We start from the raw sequence: 17,514 nt of genomic DNA, 5'->3' as shown, positions 1-17,514 counted from the left end.
GATTCGAAGATTAAATATTCAAAGAGTCAAACACCTTTTTGTCCTCCGAGGTTTCCTCAGTCTGCTCCTCTTTATCATGCTCCTCATCCTCTTCATCCTCTGAGGAAGAGGAGGAGACCGACTGCTCTTCTTCCAGGAGAGCAGGAACCTGAGGAGACATGAATGACACAGTCAGGCTAAGCTAAGCTAAGCTAAGCTAACCCAACACTAGCACGACGTACCGTCTGAACTCCGGACAGATCCTTCTTCAGTCCAGTCAGAGTCTGATACAGGATCTGAGACAGAAACATCTTCAACATCTTCATCATCATCATCATCTTCATCATCTTCATCGTCTTCATATTGTTTTTTTTTTCTTACATTGTCATGGTGACCAGTAATGGCAGACTCCTCATCCTTGGCCCTCATCAGGTCAACATCTCTCTCGTAGTGACTGACCTCCGTCAGGGTTCGGGGGATGTACGCCTGCTTAAAGACCTGAGGGGGGTCACAGGGAGAGGTCACAGGTCAGACAGACTCACTCACTCACTCCCTGAACCCAGGTTATTACTGTAACAAGCTGAACATGTGACCTCATCATCCACTCGGTCCTGATGTGATCGCTGCTCCGACGTCCGATCAGCTGCAATCACCATCGCCTGGACGACCAATCACAAACAGACAACAGACAGACAACAGACAAAATGAACCTTCATCACTGAACCTCTCTCGTGTTACTGGTCGTGTTTTGAAATTGTCGTTGTAAATAAAGTTGTGTTTGAACAGGAACCTTCTCCAGGTATTGATCGATGTTACGGCAGGTGATGGAGGGGTCGGTGATGAAGTCAAACAGTTCTCTGATGGTCATCACCGGCACGCCACGCTTCAGGAAGAACTCTGGGAAACAGAAGACGGGAAGTGAGTGATGACATCGCCGTCAGTGTGACATCACACACCATCAGTGTGACATCAAACACCGTCAGTGCGACATCACTATCAGTGCGACATCACAGATCTGCAGCGTCTCACCGTTCACGTTGCTGCAGTCCTTCCTGAGGAACTCCAGAGCGTGAGGATGATCGTGTTCCACCGACTGAGAAACGTCAATGATGTAAGCGTCTCCATTATGAAACCTGGAGACATGATGAGGTCGTCTGTCAGTATTGACACACACACTGATGTTTAACATGTCGTCTGGTCAGTTCTGTCTGTGATGGGATGGGGGGCGTGGCCTCTTACAGCATGTTGAACTCGCTGAGGTCCGCGTGGACAAGTCGAGCGTCCTGGAACATTTTCCTCATATTCTGTAGAACCTGCAGGTAGAGCTCACGGGCCTTCGATTCCGACAGCGACGCGTTCTTCAGCAGAGGAGCCGGCCTGATCAATCAGGAGAAGTGATCAATGCATGACATCACTGATCGATGGGATCAATCACCAATAACTTACATGTTGTCTTTTCCAATGAAGCTCATCAGCAGAACGTGACTTCTGAGCAGCAGGGGTTCTGGACTCGGTATTCCTGCCGTCTGCAGCCTGGAACACATAAGATGTCAGGTTCTACTGGGTTCCAACTATCAGAACAGGTTCTACTGGATTCCAACTATTAGAACAGGTTCTACTGGGTTCTAACAATTAGAACAGGTTCAACTGGGTTCTAACTATTAGAGCAGGTTCCACTGGGTTCGAGCTATTGATCAAGTTCTACTGGGTTCCAGATATTCAATCATGTTTTACTGGGTTCTAACTATTAAAACACATGGGCTGCGCCATTTAAACAACCAGGCAATTCTCATGATTGGGCAAGGGACACAAGCTTAGGTTTGATCACCCTGTAGCTGGCCACTTTTGATAAGGGTGTCTAGTGTTGAAAAGCCGAAACACCCCCTGATTCAAAAGTACACTACTGATGATGTGTCCCGAAATTTACCTCTTTCCCACGTCTGAGATACAGCTTTCATGCCACTCTCAACATTAGGAAAACCTCATGTGCATTCTATCCATTGGCACAATTGACAGTTTATCATCACGTCCCGTGTTTCATAATTCTATTAGACCAGGTTCTACTGGGTTCCAACTATTAGACCAGGTTCTACTGGGTTCTAACTATTAGACCAGGTTCTACTGGGTTCCAACTATTAGATCAGGTTCTACTGGGTGCCAACCATTAGGTCAGGTTATCCTGGGCGCCAACCATTAAGTCAGGTTCTACTGGGTTCCAACTATTATTATTATTATTATTATTAGACCAGGTTCTATTGGGTTCCAACTATTAGGTCAGGTTCTACTGGGTTCTAACTATTAGACCAGGTTCTACTGGGCTCCAACTATTAGATCAGGTTCAACTGGGTTCCAACTATTAGCCCAGGTTGTACTGGGTTCCAACCATTAGGTCAGGTTCTCCTGGGTGCCAACCATTAGGTCAGGTTCTACTGGGTTCCAACTATTAGAACAGGTTCTACTGGGTTCCAACTATTAGAACGGGTTCTACTGGGTTCCAACTATTAGACCGGGTTCTACTGGGTTCCAACTATTAGACCGGGTTCTACTGGGTTCCAACTATTAGGCCGGGTTCTACTGGGTTCCAACTATTAGAACGGGTTCTACTGGGTTCCAACTATTAGAACAGGTTCTACTGGGTTCCAACTATTAGACAAGGTTCTACTAGGTTCCAACTATTAGAACAGGTTCTACTGGGTTCCAACTATTAGATCAGGCTCTACTTATTAGACCAGGTTCTACTGGGTTCCAACTTTTAGACCAGGTTCTACTAGGTTCCAACTATTAGAACAGGTTCTAATGGGTTCCAACTATTAGACCAGGTTCTACTTATTAAACCAGGTTCTACTGGGTTCCAACTATTAGACCAGGTTCTATTGGGTTCCAACTATTAGAACAGGTTCTACTGGGTTCCAACTATTAGAACAGGTTCTACTGGGTTCCAACTATTAGATCAGTTTCACCTTATTAGACCAGGTTCTACCGGATTCCAATTATAAGATCGGGTTCTACTAATTAGACCTGATTCTACTGGGTTCCAACTATAAGACCAGGTGTTGGGTTATGTTATATCTGGTTCTACTGGTTTGAACAGTCTACCTGTGTGTAATACCTGGTTCTACTTGTAAAAAGAGAGGTTCTGACCTGATGAGGTTCCTCATCTCTTTCTCTGCCCAGGTTCTCACCATCTTCCTGGGGTTCCCTTTGCAGTAACCGTGACGGAACCTGCAGAACAATAGAGGAATGTAGAACCCTGTTAACGAAGGATGACGATTGATGATCTGTGAAGAGTCTGGAGGTTCTCGTTCATCAGGTCAGGTCAGCTGAACTCTTCTTCTTCTGTGGTGTGACTGACCTGAACTGCTCTTCTTCTTCTGTGGTGTGACTGACCTGAACTCTTCTTCTTCTGTGGTGTGACTGACCTGAACTCTTCTTCTTCTGTGGTGTGACTGACCTGAACTCTTCTTCTTCTGTGGTTTGACTGACCTGAACTACTCTTCTTCTTCTGTGGTGTGACTGACCTGAACTCTTCTTCTTCTGTGGTGTGACTGACCTGAACTCTTCTTCTTCTGTGGTGTGACTGACCTGAACTACTCTTCTTCTTCTGTGGTGTTACTGACTGAACTACTCTTCTTCTTCTGTGGTGTGACTGACCTGAACTACTCTTCTTCTTCTGTGGTGTGACTGACCTGAACTACTCTTCTTCTTCTGTGGTGTGACTGACCTGAACTACTCTTCTTCTTCTGTGGTGTGACTGACCTGAACTACTCTTCTTCTTCTGTGGTGTGACTGACCTGAACTCTTCTTCTTCTGTGGTGTGACTGACCTGAACTCTTCTTCTTCTGTGTTGTGACTGACCTGAGCTCTTCTTCTTCTGTTGTGTGACTTACCTGAACTCTCCACTGACGTATTTGTCTCGGTCTTTGAACAGCAGAATCGACGTCTTGTAGATCTTGATGGCTCGACTGTCTCCGCCCGAGGTGCTGGCGTGATAAACATTTGCCTGAAAAACACAATGTTCAACCTGTTTGTCCACTTCCTGTTTCCTGCACGGTTCTGACGGAGCGACCGGTCTGACCCTGCCCATCCTTTGTATAAACAGCTGCTCGTGACATCAGTCCTCAGTGATCAACATCAACAACGTGACACTTCATATTTCCTGACACCAACAGCAGTGATTAATCAATCGACAGGAAAATGAATCAGAAAATATTTCAAATCGTTTGATTGGCGACATCACATGTTAGAGGGGACACATTATGCTCATATTCAGGTTCATACTTTACTTTTAATCTTGATCTAAAGTATTAAGAAGTTTGAGCTGTGACCTCTGACCTCCTTCCCTGTGCTGATGCAGCCGTTGATTTCACAGATTACCGCTCGACTCAGCATCTTGAACAGAATCATTCGAGTCCGAGGATCTAAAACCTGCAGGAGAAGAAGAAACCATTGATACATATTATCTACTGGTTATTGATCAAGTTTATTTTGAATGTGACCTCCTCACTTCCTGTCAGGGCTTTCTAAATAAAAGCGTGTGCAGCTCACCTGTTCCACTGTGGCTCGGTCTGATTTGTCCTTCACTCTGTACCTGCAGACAGGAGCCAATCAGATTAGTAATATCAGTCACGTGACTTGATGAAAACAACATGTGGATGAAACTGAACGTACGTGTCGGCGTCTTTCTGTCTCTGCATCGTCGTCACTTTGTTGATCACAGAGTCAGCGTAGTTCAGTTTGTCTGAAACAGAAACAAACCAATCAGGATGAAGAAAACAATCATCAGCAATAATCGTCGTGTAACAAACTTCTGTTTGTGGTCGAACATCTCTCCTGAGTGAAGTCGTTGTGTCTCTGGACGTCTTACGTTTTTCCGTCTCTTGGGATGAATCTTAGCTCTGCGTCTTCCTGGTTCCACATCACACTGTTTCCACCGAACATCACGTGATGCAGATCAATAATCAAAGATTCTTCGCTCATTGTCGACTTACTAATTTGTGTCTGGTGTCACATGGTCTTCGATCACATGACACAACTGAACAAACACGTTCACATCATGTTCACAAACATGATGACATTTAATCAACACAGAGACACGTCTGGAGACACGACGTCTGGAGACATGACTGCAACAGTTTTTATTCCATTAACGAAAACTATGACAAAAATGTTTGTCAACGAACTTTTGTCCACGACTAAGACGAGACGTTGACGAGCTCGAAATAGATCTTTGATTATAAAACGTTAAGTGATGAGATGCGTCTGGTCCAGCTGTGGAGAACCTCACTCCGCTCGATCTGGACTCAGTCACAGAACTTGAACCGGAAAATCAGTTGACGCCTCTACATCTTTACTGACGCTGCTGATGATTCAACATCAACACTGAACGTAACGCTTGTTACTGAGCTTATTGTTCACACACACACACACACACACACACACACACACACACACACACACACACACACACACACACACACACACACACACACACACACACACACACCTCTTCTGCCATTATATATAAAATACTCTCATCTCTCTGAAGAAGACGAAGACTAAATTAATGAATCCAGACAAGTAAATGTGTTCAGAGTGAAATGTTATTTTATGAACTTGTATTAAACTAATTTCATTTCTTCTAAAAAGAGAAAACGTTTTGACTAGAAGTCGACTATGAAGATAAACACGACTAAAATAAGACTCGTCTGAAGACACGTCTGCATCAATGAGACATTTGGTCTTGAGGTTCTGGTTAGAACTGGTTTAGAACCGGACTCACCCAGGTTGATCTTGTGTTCATATTTCCTCAGAGCTTTGTCAGACGGAGTCGACGGCAGCGTCTTATTGGACAGATTCTGTCTGTTGGACTGAAGAGACACAAACAAAGACACAGAATCAGAACAAACAGCTTTAGGAGACAAACTCATTCATTAGTGATCAATCTGATTGAGTAGGATCAGATTGATCAGAATATGATCGATCAGGATGATCAGACCTGACAGTTGAGACCCGTCCTGTTGTATCTCTTGGTCAGATCTCCTCCTGCATGATGCCACGCCCACTCCTCATCATCATCATTATCATCATAGTCTTCTTCTTCATCCTCTTCCTCTTCCCGTTCATGTGATGAAGGCTGCAGACTGACATCACTGATCTGACTCAGTACAGTGGACACAGCTGAATGGTCGCTGAAGAGCAGAGGAATAGAAACAAAGAGTCAAAACAAAAAGCTTCCAGGTGACATCATGGTCTGACCCCTGACCTCTGAGACCTACACGGAGCAGTTCAGAGATACAGCCTTGCCATGACAGCCAACCGCAGGTTAGACATGTTCACGAGTCAATCAGGTAGTTACAGCTGACGTCACAAAGTTACTTCAGATGTTACCGATAGACAGTAACTTGACGTTACCATGTAACCACATATCCTTAACTCTTCACTCTTTCTCATCATCGCGGTTTGATCGATTCTTCGATCGATTCTTCGATCAAATGAATAAATAAACAAAGATCTTCATTACGTCACAGATTGGTCTCAGGATCAGAACTCGCGAGGACTCACCTGGTCTCCTCTGCGTCATCAAACTGTCCCGGTACAAGTCCGACCACCGACATGACGTCACACTCCACAGGTGTAGACCAGAACCACGACGTGAACCGGGTCCAGGTGCAGCTCGGTACGATCTGAGCGAACAGCGTGTTCTTGTCTACATCCGGGTTTAAACACGTGACTACGGCGAGAGAAGAGGGTAATTACTCAGGAACCACTGCGCTGAATGTTTCTCAGTCTGATCTGAGAACAAACAACTAACAACTACAGAAGAATCATGTTCTCTGGTTTGAACTGGTATGTTTTCTCTGATCGTTTCTGTCTTTGTGTTCTGGTGGTTTGATTCAGGCCTGAACAGTCGCTTCAGTCGGGAGCTTTTATTTTGAAAACCTCTCAGCGGAAGTAGCCTGTAGCGTGTTAGCCGTTAGGTCCATGATCACAGATCTGTTTGTCAGTTGAATAACGTTGTAGTGATGATGACTGTTGATCTGGATCAGACTCCGCGGTCTCTGCTGGTCTTTGATCGATCCAGTTTCCTGGACGAGAAGAACCGGATCAGTTCTCAAGTGGAGCAGCATCACTTCAACTACAAGGTTAGTCTGGTTAGCATGCTTAGCTCCGCTCGCTAACCCCTCTGATAAAATAATCTGGCGTCAGTTCAGGGAGCTAACTAGTGTTTAAAGCTAATTGGTGCTGGAAGCTAACTAGTGCTGAAAGCTACCTGGTGCTGGGAGCTTACTAGTGCCCTACTGATGTAAACTCAGGCCAGTGTGATGAGTTAGCAGTTACCATGCTAACAGTGAATTAGAGAAGTATACACTTGCTGGGCACGACCTTTCAAAATAAAAGCCTGAGTCCTGCTGGTTTGCACGAATAGATGAATAATGTAATTACATTATGGTGGTGAGTCGTTGAAGAACCTGCAGCTCTCAGTCAATGTTCTTCCTCTGGACTGATTGTAGTTTTAGAAATGTGCTCAGTCATCTGGTTAGAAATCATTATGTCATGAGTGATCTCACAGTAACAGACAGGTGAGGTCAATAAACTACGATCATAAACAGTTAAATCTCACCTGATTGTTTTACCTTTGCAGGTGTCTGTGCTGCTGCCTGAATGTAGCTCCGCCCCCTCTCACCTGGATTCCGTGTTAAACAGTTTCAAGAGTTTCTACCTGATCAGGAACATGCCCATATATGAGCTGCTAGACAAACACTTCCTGGAGACGGCTGCGTACAAGGGTAACACCTGAACACCTCACACACCTGGATCACCTGACAGTCTTTAAACACAGTCACTGATGTCTTTATATATAGTCACTGATTGTCTTTTTATACAGTCAGTGATCGTCTCATATCTATATACTGTCAGTGATCGTCTTTATATACAGTCAGTGATTGTCTATATACAGTCGCTGATCGTCTTTATATACAGTCAGTGATCGTCTTTATATACAGTCGCTGATTGTCTTTATATACAGTCAGTGATCGTCTTTATATACAGTCAGTGATCGTCTTTATATACACTCAGTGATCGTCTCGTCTCTATATACAGTCAGTAGTCAGTGATTATCTTTATATACAGTCAGTGATCGTCTCTATGTACAGTCGTTGGTTTAAACCTGTATCACCTGACTGACCTGATGTATGTGTGTTTCAGGAAGTGTGTACGGTCTGTCCTACAGAACCAGGGTTGATGAAGATAACTGTGTTGCTCTGATGCCAAATGGTAAATGGTTTACTACTCTTCCTCTCTGTCTGTGTCTCTCTGTCTATGTCTCTGTCTGTCTGTTTGTCTCTTTCTTTTTGTCTGTGTCAGTAACGGTCTGTGTCTGTCTGTCCTCAGGTCGTCTGTGTCTCTCTCTGGACAAAGATTCCTTCCAGGTGTTGGGAGTTGAGGGGAAACCGTCCAGGTTCAACCACAGAACCAACAGCAGATACGGTCTGAACAGTCGCATTCATACATAATCTATACACATACATTATCCACATACAGTCACATCCATACATTATCCATGCACATACATTATCCATATACAGTCACATTCATACATTATCTATAACCCTTCTTCCTTTAAGGCTCACTTGGGCTGGAGCCAAGAGGCAGTTTCACGTTGGACAGGTCACGTTCACACCGAGGGTCAATTTAGATTCTCCAGTTAACCTGACCCCAAGCAGGACAGTCTGTGTACTTCTCTGTGTTTTTACTGTGTACTTCTGTGTACTTGTACTGCAGTAGTGTCTGTGGATCTGACCCACAGCAGCATGGCTCCTGGGGGGCGGGGCTACGTCAGACTCCTCACAGGTCTGAGGTCAAGACTTCACCTGAAGACTGACTTCCTGCTGTCGCATCATCCAGGTGAGAATGACATCATCATACTGGTGACACGTGTTACCCATGATCCTCTGCTGCAATACACTGTATATTACCCATAACCCTGTTCCCTGCAGGGGGCGGAGCCTCTCTGCAGGCCCTCCTGTCTCGTTATGATTGGTCAGAGCACAGACCTGAGATACGCAGTCGTGTTCTGACACAGCTGTCCTGTCCCGCCCTGCTGACCTCTGACCTCCAGTCAAGTGACCCTCACAGCTTCCTGGAGTGGCTCGGAGCCGTGGACGCCGACGCCAGCCGGTGACGACCTGTCTGTTCTTACCTGTGCACTCACCTGTCAGACATGAAACCGTAAAGTCGTCCTGTGTGTTTCAGTGAGAATTCTTCCAGCAGCTTCCTGTCGTCCCTCGTGTGTCCTGAACCTTCGACCACGCTGAATCAAGCTCTGAGCGTGTCTGTCTGTGGACTGCTGCTTCCTCAGGACATCCACCGCCTCATCCAGGAGATCAGGTGACGCCCCTGACTCTGACAATATCTCCTGTTTGTCCTGAGGACGTCCTCATGAGGTCCATGGACCTCTGAGTCATGTTTTATCCTCACCTGTCTCCGGCAGGCGTCACCTGGAGCATCACCTCGAGTCTTGGGCGTCGCTGACGGTTCACGGTTTTGTTGACAGTCCCGTGTCGTGGGGCGACAGCGAGCACGGCGTCATGAGAGGAGGAGAGAACTTCTACAGCCTGCTGATGTTCCACGACCACACCTACCACCTCCACCAGGCCACAGGGGCACATGACACCTGTCCACCGTGATGATGTCATCAGCAGGCGCCATAGAGCTGACTCTCAGAGCTCTTTAGTTTGTATTTGTACTTGGATCAGGTTTTGTTCTAAAAACTTGTTTTCAGTAAAACTGAATAATTTTGACCCAAAAAAATAAAAAATATACTGAAACTAGATTTTTTTGATCTCAAATGTTTTGTTTGAATAAAATCTGATTCTATAACTGAAGCTCCGTTGTTTTTCTTCTATGAAGATTCAGTTTGGATGGAGAGAAAATATATAATTTATTTAGATATGGACACAATCATATTCACTTGTTAGACAGGAATCGAACAGTCAACACCACAAACTACACCTGCTTCACTTAGCATCCTCTGCTGAGAGCAGCAGCTTAGCTTAGCTTAGCATAAAGACTGGAAATTGCTATTGTTCCTCTGGTTTAATGAAACAGTCGAGATCAGTCGTTTTCTTCTTCACTGAAACATTTGTTTCCAGCCTTAATGCTAAGCTAGCTGTTTCCCCTTTTCCACTATTAATGCTAAGCTAAGCTAGCTGTTTCCCCGTTTCCAGTATTCATGCTAAGCTAAGCTAGCTGTCTCCAGTATTCATGCTAAGCTAAGCTAACCAGCTGCAGGCTGTCGGATTGAGCTAAATGTTGAACTGCTCCTTTACAGTACGTTGTGAAATAACCTGACTGACAGGCCACGCCCACAACACACTGCAGTGTGAACTCCGGTCCGTCAGAGGAAACCTCGAGGTCAAATGTCAGAGGTCAGCGTTTATTAATTTCCATCGTATAGAAATTCATCAGAGGGAATTCTGGGAGAAGGTCAGAGACCCTCCTGTTCTCTGTCAGTAAAGAGTACCAGTTAGCCTAGCTTAGCATTAAGGCTAGCAGCAGGGGGAACTGCTAGCCAAGCTTTGATTCTAATGCAGAACTTCACAAACAGCTGGTGTTCAGGTCCTCAGTCTGTTCTGACAGGAACAAGTCATAGAAAGAAAACTGTATCAGCAGTATAAATATTTTCACATCCTCTTTTATTTTAGGAGCATGAAGAACAGGAAACGACAGGATGAGTCCACTTTCAATTCATGTGACACAGTTATGACTGACAATAACTTAAAACTGCACCAATGAAGTTCTGCACCGAGGCTTAGATAAACCGCATAAGCTTGGCTAGCAGTTTCCCCCCTGCTTCCAGTCTTTGTGCTAAGCTAGGCTAATTAAATCCTGGACCTACGATGTAGGTGCCTGAAACCTGAGAACCGGAGGAACGTTCTGCAGAAATCAACTTAGAGTTGAACAAAAAACTAAATCAAAGTTCAGCGTTAACGTTGAGTCACTGCTGCCAGCTCAGAAGTGCTGAGTCCTGGTCCCAGTCCCGGTCCTGGGCCCGGTACGTGTCCTGGTCTTAGCAGAGATCGGTTACCCTCTGCAGGTGCTGTAGGATGGCGTCTGTTCCCTGTGACGAGCCCCACACTCTCTTCAGGGCTTCACACTCGCGTTCGTTAGCTTGCTCCAGAGCACTGCGGCTCGTGTTCCTCATCAGGGCTTTGGACTCCCGGAGTACCTGCAGAATCAGGACGTGGAACCAACACAGACACAGAAAGTGAAGACGACGACAGAGTGTGTGTGTGTGTGTGTGTGTGTGTGTGTGTGTGTGACACTGACCAGTGTGTCGACCGCCACCAGCTCTCTGATTCTCAGCATCACTTCCTGTGTGAAGGTTCCAGGCCACAGAACCTGAGACACCAAACCTTTAGAACACGCCTCCTGAGCCGTCAACTTCCTGCCGCTCAGCAGCAGCTCGTTGGCCTGGAACACAAGGGAAAGTTTAGACGTAATGTCATTGTGATATTCCGACTAAACTTAATGAAGTGATGAAGAAGACGTGGACTGACCGAAGCGAGACCCATGATTCGGGGGAAGGTGAAGGAGGAGCAAGCATCAGGCGTCTGGCCGTAGGTGGTGTACGGCGTCTGGAACCAGGCCTTCTCATTGGCCCACACCACGTCACAGAGCGGCAGGAGGGCGGCGCCGAGGCCCAACGCCGGCCCGTTCACTGCGGCCACAATTGGCTTCCTGAACTGGATGAAGGTGTTTACGAAGGTCCTGGTGGAGGGCAAAGGTCACAAATCAACACTTCACTACTAGATGACAGGGTTACCATGGTGACTTGAGAGGGCATCACCTGATGGTTTCAGCCATCTTGATGCTCTCCTTCTTTCTGTCGTCCGTCAAGAGTCTGATGAAATACAGGAAGTCGAGGCCGCAGCAGAAGATGCTGCCGACGGCTCCGAGTAACACCAGCTTACTGTCGTCCGATGCTGCTGTCGCCATGGCGCTCTGGATCTCCTTCATCACCTGATGAGGAGAGACACATGAGGTCAGTTACCATGACAGCGGCTCGGATTAACCTCAGCGTGAATGAGGTGGGGTCATATGTCAGAAAAAGGAAGTGGGGATTCAGGGGTGTGGTCTAACATGTGGGGGCGTGGCCTTACCTCAGGGTTGAGCGTGTTGTTGTCAGAGCTCTTGGTGGAAAGCAGGATGTGGGTGAATCCGTCTTGTTTCTTCACCACAATGTCACGGTAACGGTAAGCGCTTTCTGTCTGTCGAACACTGAACCTCAGACGTTTGTCGAAAACAGAACGTTCCTCCAGACGACGTTTCCCCGTCACGCTGGTTGCCCCAGCAATAGCACTCTGCACAGCTGACATCCCATTGGCAGCGACAGCCTCCCGTAACGAGGAGTTACCTGCAGATCAAACATGATGTCACTCAAGAAGGTTGAACAAACTAAAAGACAGAAGGAACATGAGTGTTTCATGTCAATGTTTAATAAATAATGTTGTTTACTTCAACCTGCTGCTGTGTCAGCCAATTGGATGCATGCAAATTACGTGACCTTGGACCTTACCTGTGCCGCTGAGGGACCGCATGGCAGCAGGTGTGATGGGGACTCGAGGTGGGGGCAAGGGGTTCTGGCTGCGGGGTCTGGTCCCCATGCGGGCCCTTTCTTCTCCGGGCCCCAGCTGGACTCCTGCAGGTTTCTCCAGCAGGGCGACCTCAGGTGGGACCAGGTGAGCCTCCTGAACTCCAGCCTCAAGACTGTGGGCTGCCTCGCTGGGAGACTCCTCAGAGTCCAGACGGCTGTTCATCGGACTCTTAGGAACCAGGATCTTGATGCCAGTCTTGGACAGATCCACGCTGCGGCGGGCTGAGCCGACCGGAGCCACCGACATCAGGCCACTGCTGAGCCTGTCAGCCAGTGGGGACTGTTGAGAGCCAAAAGAGGCCGGGCGGGTCAGTACAACAGGAGGAAGGTGAGCCGGACTGACTGGAGGTGTCCCCTGGTTACAGTCTCCAGTTAAACCGGCGCTGATGGGCGGCGACCTGAAGGGTGGTCTGTGGGCGGAGATGTAGTGGAGGCTGGGCGAGCTCCGAGTGGAGCGTAGTAACGTGTTGTCTCTCTGCCGTTCGGCGTACTGGCGGTTAAACTCGTGGACGTAGGTCATACAGGTAGACAGGTGATTCTCAGGCTCCCAGGTGTCCTCCTCTGAACCGTAACCTCTCCACCGGACCAGGTACTCCGACCTCCCCTTCTTGTTCTTCCTCTTGTCCACGACCCTCTCCACCTACACGAGGAAGCGCAGTTCACTCACTGAAGCTTCCCTTTGTCACTAATATGGACGTGTTAGTGACAATAAGTGTTCTTCAGAGTGAGACGTCTTCTTTCTAGTGGATCTCGTCACGTCATCAGCCGAACTTTTTTTTCAAATCAGATCAGTGATTTACAATAATTGTTTATTTACATGAATTCACTATATATTGTTGAACATGAGCTCAGTGTTTGGATCAATAAGCGTAAAACTGAAAAGTAAAAACTGAAACAACATTTAAATAACCTAAATATAATGACGATATCTGCACATACACAATATCAAAGAACATCACAAATACAAACTATTATTACAAACTGTTTCTATTCAAATAAATTAAATTGGCCTGTAAATGTTCCTTGTTCAGTTATTAAGGAAAAACACATTTGATACATTTTTCTCAAGATTCACACCCAGCTAACACCACCTGTCACCCAGATATCACCCAACTATCACCCAACTAACACCCAACTATCACCCAAATATCACCCAACTAACACCAAGCTATCACCCAGCTAACACCCAACTATCACCCAACTATCACTCAACGAACACCCAGCTAACACACAACTACCATCTATGTGGCTAGTTACAGAAGCTAACACCCTGCTATCTCTTGGGCTAGTTTTGAAGCTAACCCTAACACCAAGCTAACACCCAGCTATCACCCAACTAACACCCCACTGACACCAAGCTATTACCCAGCTAACACCCAGCTATCACCCAACTAACACCCCACTGACACCAAGCTATCACCCAGCTAACACCCAACTATCACCCAACTATCACCCAGCTAACACACAACTATCACCCAACTAACACCCAACTATCACCCAGCTAACACCAAGCTATCATCCAGCTAACACCTAACTATCATCTAACTATCACCCAACTAACACACAACTATCACCCAGCTAACACCCAACTATCACCCAACTAACACCCAACTAACACCCATCTATCACCCAACTAACACACAACTATCACCCAGCTAACACACAACTATCACCCAACTAACACCCAACTATCACCCAACTATCACCCAACTCACACACAACTATCACCCAACTAACACCCAACTATCACCCAGCTAACACACAACTATCACCCAACTAACACCCAGCTAACACCCAACTATCACCCAACTAACACACAACTATCACCCAACTATCACCCAGCTATCACCCAGCTAAAACCCAGCTATCACCCAGCTAAAACCCAGCTATCACCCAGCTAACACAAAACTATCATCCAGCTATCACCCAACTAACACACAACTATAACCCAGCTAACACCCAACTTACACACAACTATCACCCAACTTACACCCAACTATCACCCAGCTAACATACAACTAACACCCAACTATCACCCAGCTATCACCCAGCTATCACCCAGCTATCAGCCAGCTAACACACAGGTAACACCCAACTATCACCCAACTAACACCCAACTATCACCCAGCTAACACCCAACTTACACCCAACTATCATCCAGCTAACATACAACTAACACCCAACTATCACCCAGCTAACACCCAGCTATCAGCCAGCTAACACACAGGTAACACCCAACTATCACCCAACTAACACCCAACTATCACCCAGCTAAAACAACTATCACCCAACTAACACACAACTATCACCCAACTATCACCCAACTATCACCCAGCTATCACCCAGCTAACACCCAGCTAACACACAACTATCATCCAGCTATCATCCAACTAACACCCAACTATCATCCAGCTATCATCCAGCTATCATCCAGCTAACACACAACTATCACCCAACTTACACCCAACTATCACCCAACTAACACCCAACTATCACCCAGCTAACACACAACTAACACCCAACTTACACCCAACTATCACCCAGCTAACATACAACTAACACCCAACTATCACCCAGCTATCACCCAGCTATCACCCAGCTAACACAGGTAACACCCAACAATCACCCACCTATCACCCAACTAACACCCAACTAACACCCAACTATCCCCCAACTAACACCCAATTATCACCCAGCTAACACACAGGTAACACACAACTAACACACAACTATCACCCAACTAACAGACAGGTAACACACAACTAACACACAACTATCACCCAACTAACACCCAACTATCACCCAACTATCACCCAACTTACACCCAACTAACACCCAACTATCACCCAGCTTACACACAACTATGACCCAACTATCACCCAACTAACACCCAACTATCACCCAGCTTACACACAACTATCACCCAACTATCAACCAGCTCACACACAACTATCACCCAACTATCACCCAGCTTACACATAGCTAACACACAACTAACACACAACTATCACCAAGGCTATCACCCAGCTATCACCCAGCTATCACACAACTACCATCTATGTGGCTAGTTACAGAAGCTAATACCCAGATATCTCTGGGGCTAGTTTTGAGGCTAACCCTAACACCAAGCTAACACCCAGCTATCACCCAACTAACACCCCACTATCACCCAACTATCACCCAACTTACACCAAGTTATCACCCAGCTAACACCCAGCTAACACCCAGCTATCAGCCAACTAACACCCCACTATCACCCAACTAACACCAAGCCACCACCCAGCTAACACCCAACTATCATCCAACTATCACCCAACTATCACCAAGCTAACACACAACTAACACACAACTATCACACAACTATCACCCAGCTATCACACAACTACCATCTATGTGGCTAGTTACAGAAGCTAACACCCAGATATCTCTGAGGCTAGTTTTGAGGCTAACCCTAACACCCAGCTAACCCCACAGCCAGATACATAGGCTAACTCTTACACTCACCCAACACCCAGCTAACTCTGCAGCTAGTTACAGAAGCTAACTAACTCAGTCTTTCCTTTTTATCTCCGACTCACGTTAACGACTCAACAGCCTCGAACGAACCAGTTTTTTAAAAAACTTTTCTTTACTCTATCAGTTCATTAAAGTCACTCTGAACTCTCACTAGCTAACAGTAGCATTACAGCATTAGCTCGCGTCACCTCGTAGAACTCCTCCGTAGCCATGGAGACTGTGCGCGTGCACGAGCTGCTTCCAGACGCGTGTCCAGGTGAGCAGGACCATGAGAGACAGGTGAGTCGTGGTTCCTCCGGACCGATCTCCGAGGTTCTGCTTCCAACCAGCGCGTTACTCACTTTATCACTGTTACCTAGCTGCTAGTTGCTAGCTGTTAGCTATTAGCTGTTAGCATACCACCAGCTCCACTGACACATCCGGTCTGACTATCTAATCTACAAAATAAAAGCTCCGCACCGCTGCTGAAAGTGTTCGTACAAAGAGAAGGTTCAACTCATTCGTCAACTGTAATGAGATTTTAATGGATAATTCATCAAATGTTTTAATTAAGGAATTTGTAATAGATGAAATTCAAGGTTTTATTATTTATAAGTGGTTAAAACTGGCGAAATAATATTGAACATTAAATCCTTACAGGTTCCTTTTACAGTATGTTGGCGTAATACAGACCTAACACGGTCCTGACCCTGAACGCATCACGACTGTGCCTGAACCTAACACGGTTCTGACCCTGAACGCAACACAGCGGTGCCTGAATCTAGCACGGTCCTGACCCTGAACGCATCACGACAGTACCTGAACCTAACACGGCCTTGACCCTGAACGCAACACAACGGTAACTGAACCTAACACAGCCCTGACCCTGAATGCATCACGCTTGTTCATTAGAAACAAGATGAATAAAGTTCTTCATGTGATACGAGAAGAAACACTGACACCTGCAGGTCAGTTCAGTTACAGCAAGATGATTCCTCTACTCTAAACTCTTTTCCCCAGTCAGGATGACGCTAGTTTTCCAATGATCTGATTGGTCAGTAGTTTCATCCTGAACCTAACCTGATGCAGAGCAGGTTAGAGGTTTAGCATCAGTTACCATGGTGATTTACCTGAAGTTGCCATGGTAACCACACATCCATCTGCCTGACCTCTGAGGTGGACGACATGTTGATCAGGTTCTCTGAGGAGGAACCTTCATCCCTTCATGCCTCAAAGGTTAAATCAAGGTTTTATGAGTCTGGTTTCAGACAGAAATATGTTGTGAACTGTGACGCAGTCTAAAATATTACTGTATAATTTGTCGGCCATATCTTCCAGCCTTACTGGACTTTGGTTGGATCACTCTAGTAGTGATGTCATCAAAC

At 46.2% G+C, this 17,514-nt stretch overlaps 3 protein-coding genes across 6 annotated transcripts in view; 1 reads left to right on the top strand and 2 right to left on the bottom strand.

Moving 5' to 3' along the window:
• Positions 1-6,723, bottom strand: part of riok1 (RIO kinase 1 (yeast)) — a 7,296-nt gene extending 573 nt beyond the window's left edge. Inside the window, exons 1-16 of the mRNA XM_035633563.2 lie at positions 6,541-6,723; positions 5,975-6,167; positions 5,759-5,846; positions 4,648-4,717; positions 4,525-4,567; positions 4,312-4,404; positions 3,867-3,979; positions 3,121-3,201; positions 1,426-1,512; positions 1,219-1,356; positions 1,009-1,112; positions 770-876; positions 573-638; positions 361-477; positions 222-275; positions 35-148 (exon numbers count right to left, since the gene is read on the bottom strand). Of these exons, the coding sequence (XP_035489456.1) occupies positions 35-148; positions 222-275; positions 361-477; positions 573-638; positions 770-876; positions 1,009-1,112; positions 1,219-1,356; positions 1,426-1,512; positions 3,121-3,201; positions 3,867-3,979; positions 4,312-4,404; positions 4,525-4,567; positions 4,648-4,717; positions 5,759-5,846; positions 5,975-6,167; positions 6,541-6,593 (1,521 nt within the window). The 5' untranslated portion in view covers positions 6,594-6,723. The remainder of the gene's footprint in view (positions 1-34; positions 149-221; positions 276-360; positions 478-572; positions 639-769; positions 877-1,008; positions 1,113-1,218; positions 1,357-1,425; positions 1,513-3,120; positions 3,202-3,866; positions 3,980-4,311; positions 4,405-4,524; positions 4,568-4,647; positions 4,718-5,758; positions 5,847-5,974; positions 6,168-6,540) is intronic.
• Positions 6,696-9,863, top strand: rpp40 (ribonuclease P/MRP 40 subunit). Of its 2 annotated transcripts, XM_047331885.1 has the most exons (9): positions 6,696-6,825; positions 7,026-7,121; positions 7,622-7,766; positions 8,185-8,253; positions 8,371-8,466; positions 8,761-8,883; positions 8,976-9,156; positions 9,232-9,366; positions 9,470-9,863. In XM_047331885.1, exons 3-9 carry the CDS (start codon positions 7,712-7,714, stop codon positions 9,663-9,665), a joined length of 855 nt encoding a protein of 284 aa, XP_047187841.1. In that variant the 5' UTR covers positions 6,696-6,825; positions 7,026-7,121; positions 7,622-7,711; the 3' UTR covers positions 9,666-9,863. The 2 variants fall into 2 exon arrangements, with proteins under 2 accessions (XP_047187841.1, XP_035489458.2); XM_035633565.2 differs by lacking the exon at positions 6,696-6,825 and having other exon boundaries at positions 6,909-7,121.
• Positions 9,864-10,393: 530 nt separating this feature from the next.
• On the bottom strand, positions 10,394-16,582 carry cdyl (chromodomain protein, Y-like). Of its 3 annotated transcripts, none has more exons than XM_035633559.2 (7): positions 16,339-16,582; positions 12,557-13,274; positions 12,141-12,394; positions 11,828-12,000; positions 11,538-11,748; positions 11,308-11,451; positions 10,394-11,206 (listed from the first exon to the last, which is right to left on the bottom strand). In XM_035633559.2, the coding sequence occupies exons 1-7, from the start codon at positions 16,360-16,362 to the stop codon at positions 11,048-11,050; spliced, it is 1,683 nt and encodes a 560-aa protein (XP_035489452.1). In that variant the 5' UTR covers positions 16,363-16,582; the 3' UTR covers positions 10,394-11,047. The 3 variants fall into 3 exon arrangements, with proteins under 3 accessions (XP_035489452.1, XP_035489453.1, XP_035489454.1); XM_035633560.2 differs by having other exon boundaries at positions 16,213-16,345; XM_035633561.2 differs by lacking the exon at positions 16,339-16,582 and adding an exon at positions 16,139-16,163.
• Between the last annotated feature and the right edge of the window lie 932 nt (positions 16,583-17,514).

This window comes from Scophthalmus maximus, chromosome 5, assembly GCF_022379125.1.
Source record: "Scophthalmus maximus strain ysfricsl-2021 chromosome 5, ASM2237912v1, whole genome shotgun sequence".
Classification (NCBI taxonomy): domain Eukaryota; kingdom Metazoa; phylum Chordata; class Actinopteri; order Pleuronectiformes; family Scophthalmidae; genus Scophthalmus; species Scophthalmus maximus.
The sequence above is the reverse complement of the archived record's forward strand: the minus strand, read 5'-3'. Positions and strand labels throughout refer to the sequence as shown.

What these genes read in the sequence shown, in the direction of transcription:
- rpp40 (XM_035633565.2), top strand. Translation starts at nt 7,002, where the DNA reads ATGATGACTGTTGATCTGGATCAGACTCCGCGGTCTCTGCTGGTCTTT. An exon ending in GGAGACGGCTGCGTACAAGG is followed by an intron (nt 7,767 to 8,184) that starts GTAACACCTGAA and finishes TGTGTGTTTCAG; the next exon opens with GAAGTGTGTACGGTCTGTCC. An exon ending in GTGGACGCCGACGCCAGCCG is followed by an intron (nt 9,157 to 9,231) that starts GTGACGACCTGT and finishes TGTGTGTTTCAG; the next exon opens with TGAGAATTCTTCCAGCAGCT.
- cdyl (XM_035633559.2), bottom strand. Translation starts at nt 16,362, where the DNA reads ATGGCTACGGAGGAGTTCTACGAG. An exon ending in ACAACACGCTCAACCCTGAG is followed by an intron (nt 12,001 to 12,140) that starts GTAAGGCCACGC and finishes TCTCCTCATCAG; the next exon opens with GTGATGAAGGAGATCCAGAG. An exon ending in AAGATGGCTGAAACCATCAG is followed by an intron (nt 11,749 to 11,827) that starts GTGATGCCCTCT and finishes GCCCTCCACCAG; the next exon opens with GACCTTCGTAAACACCTTCA.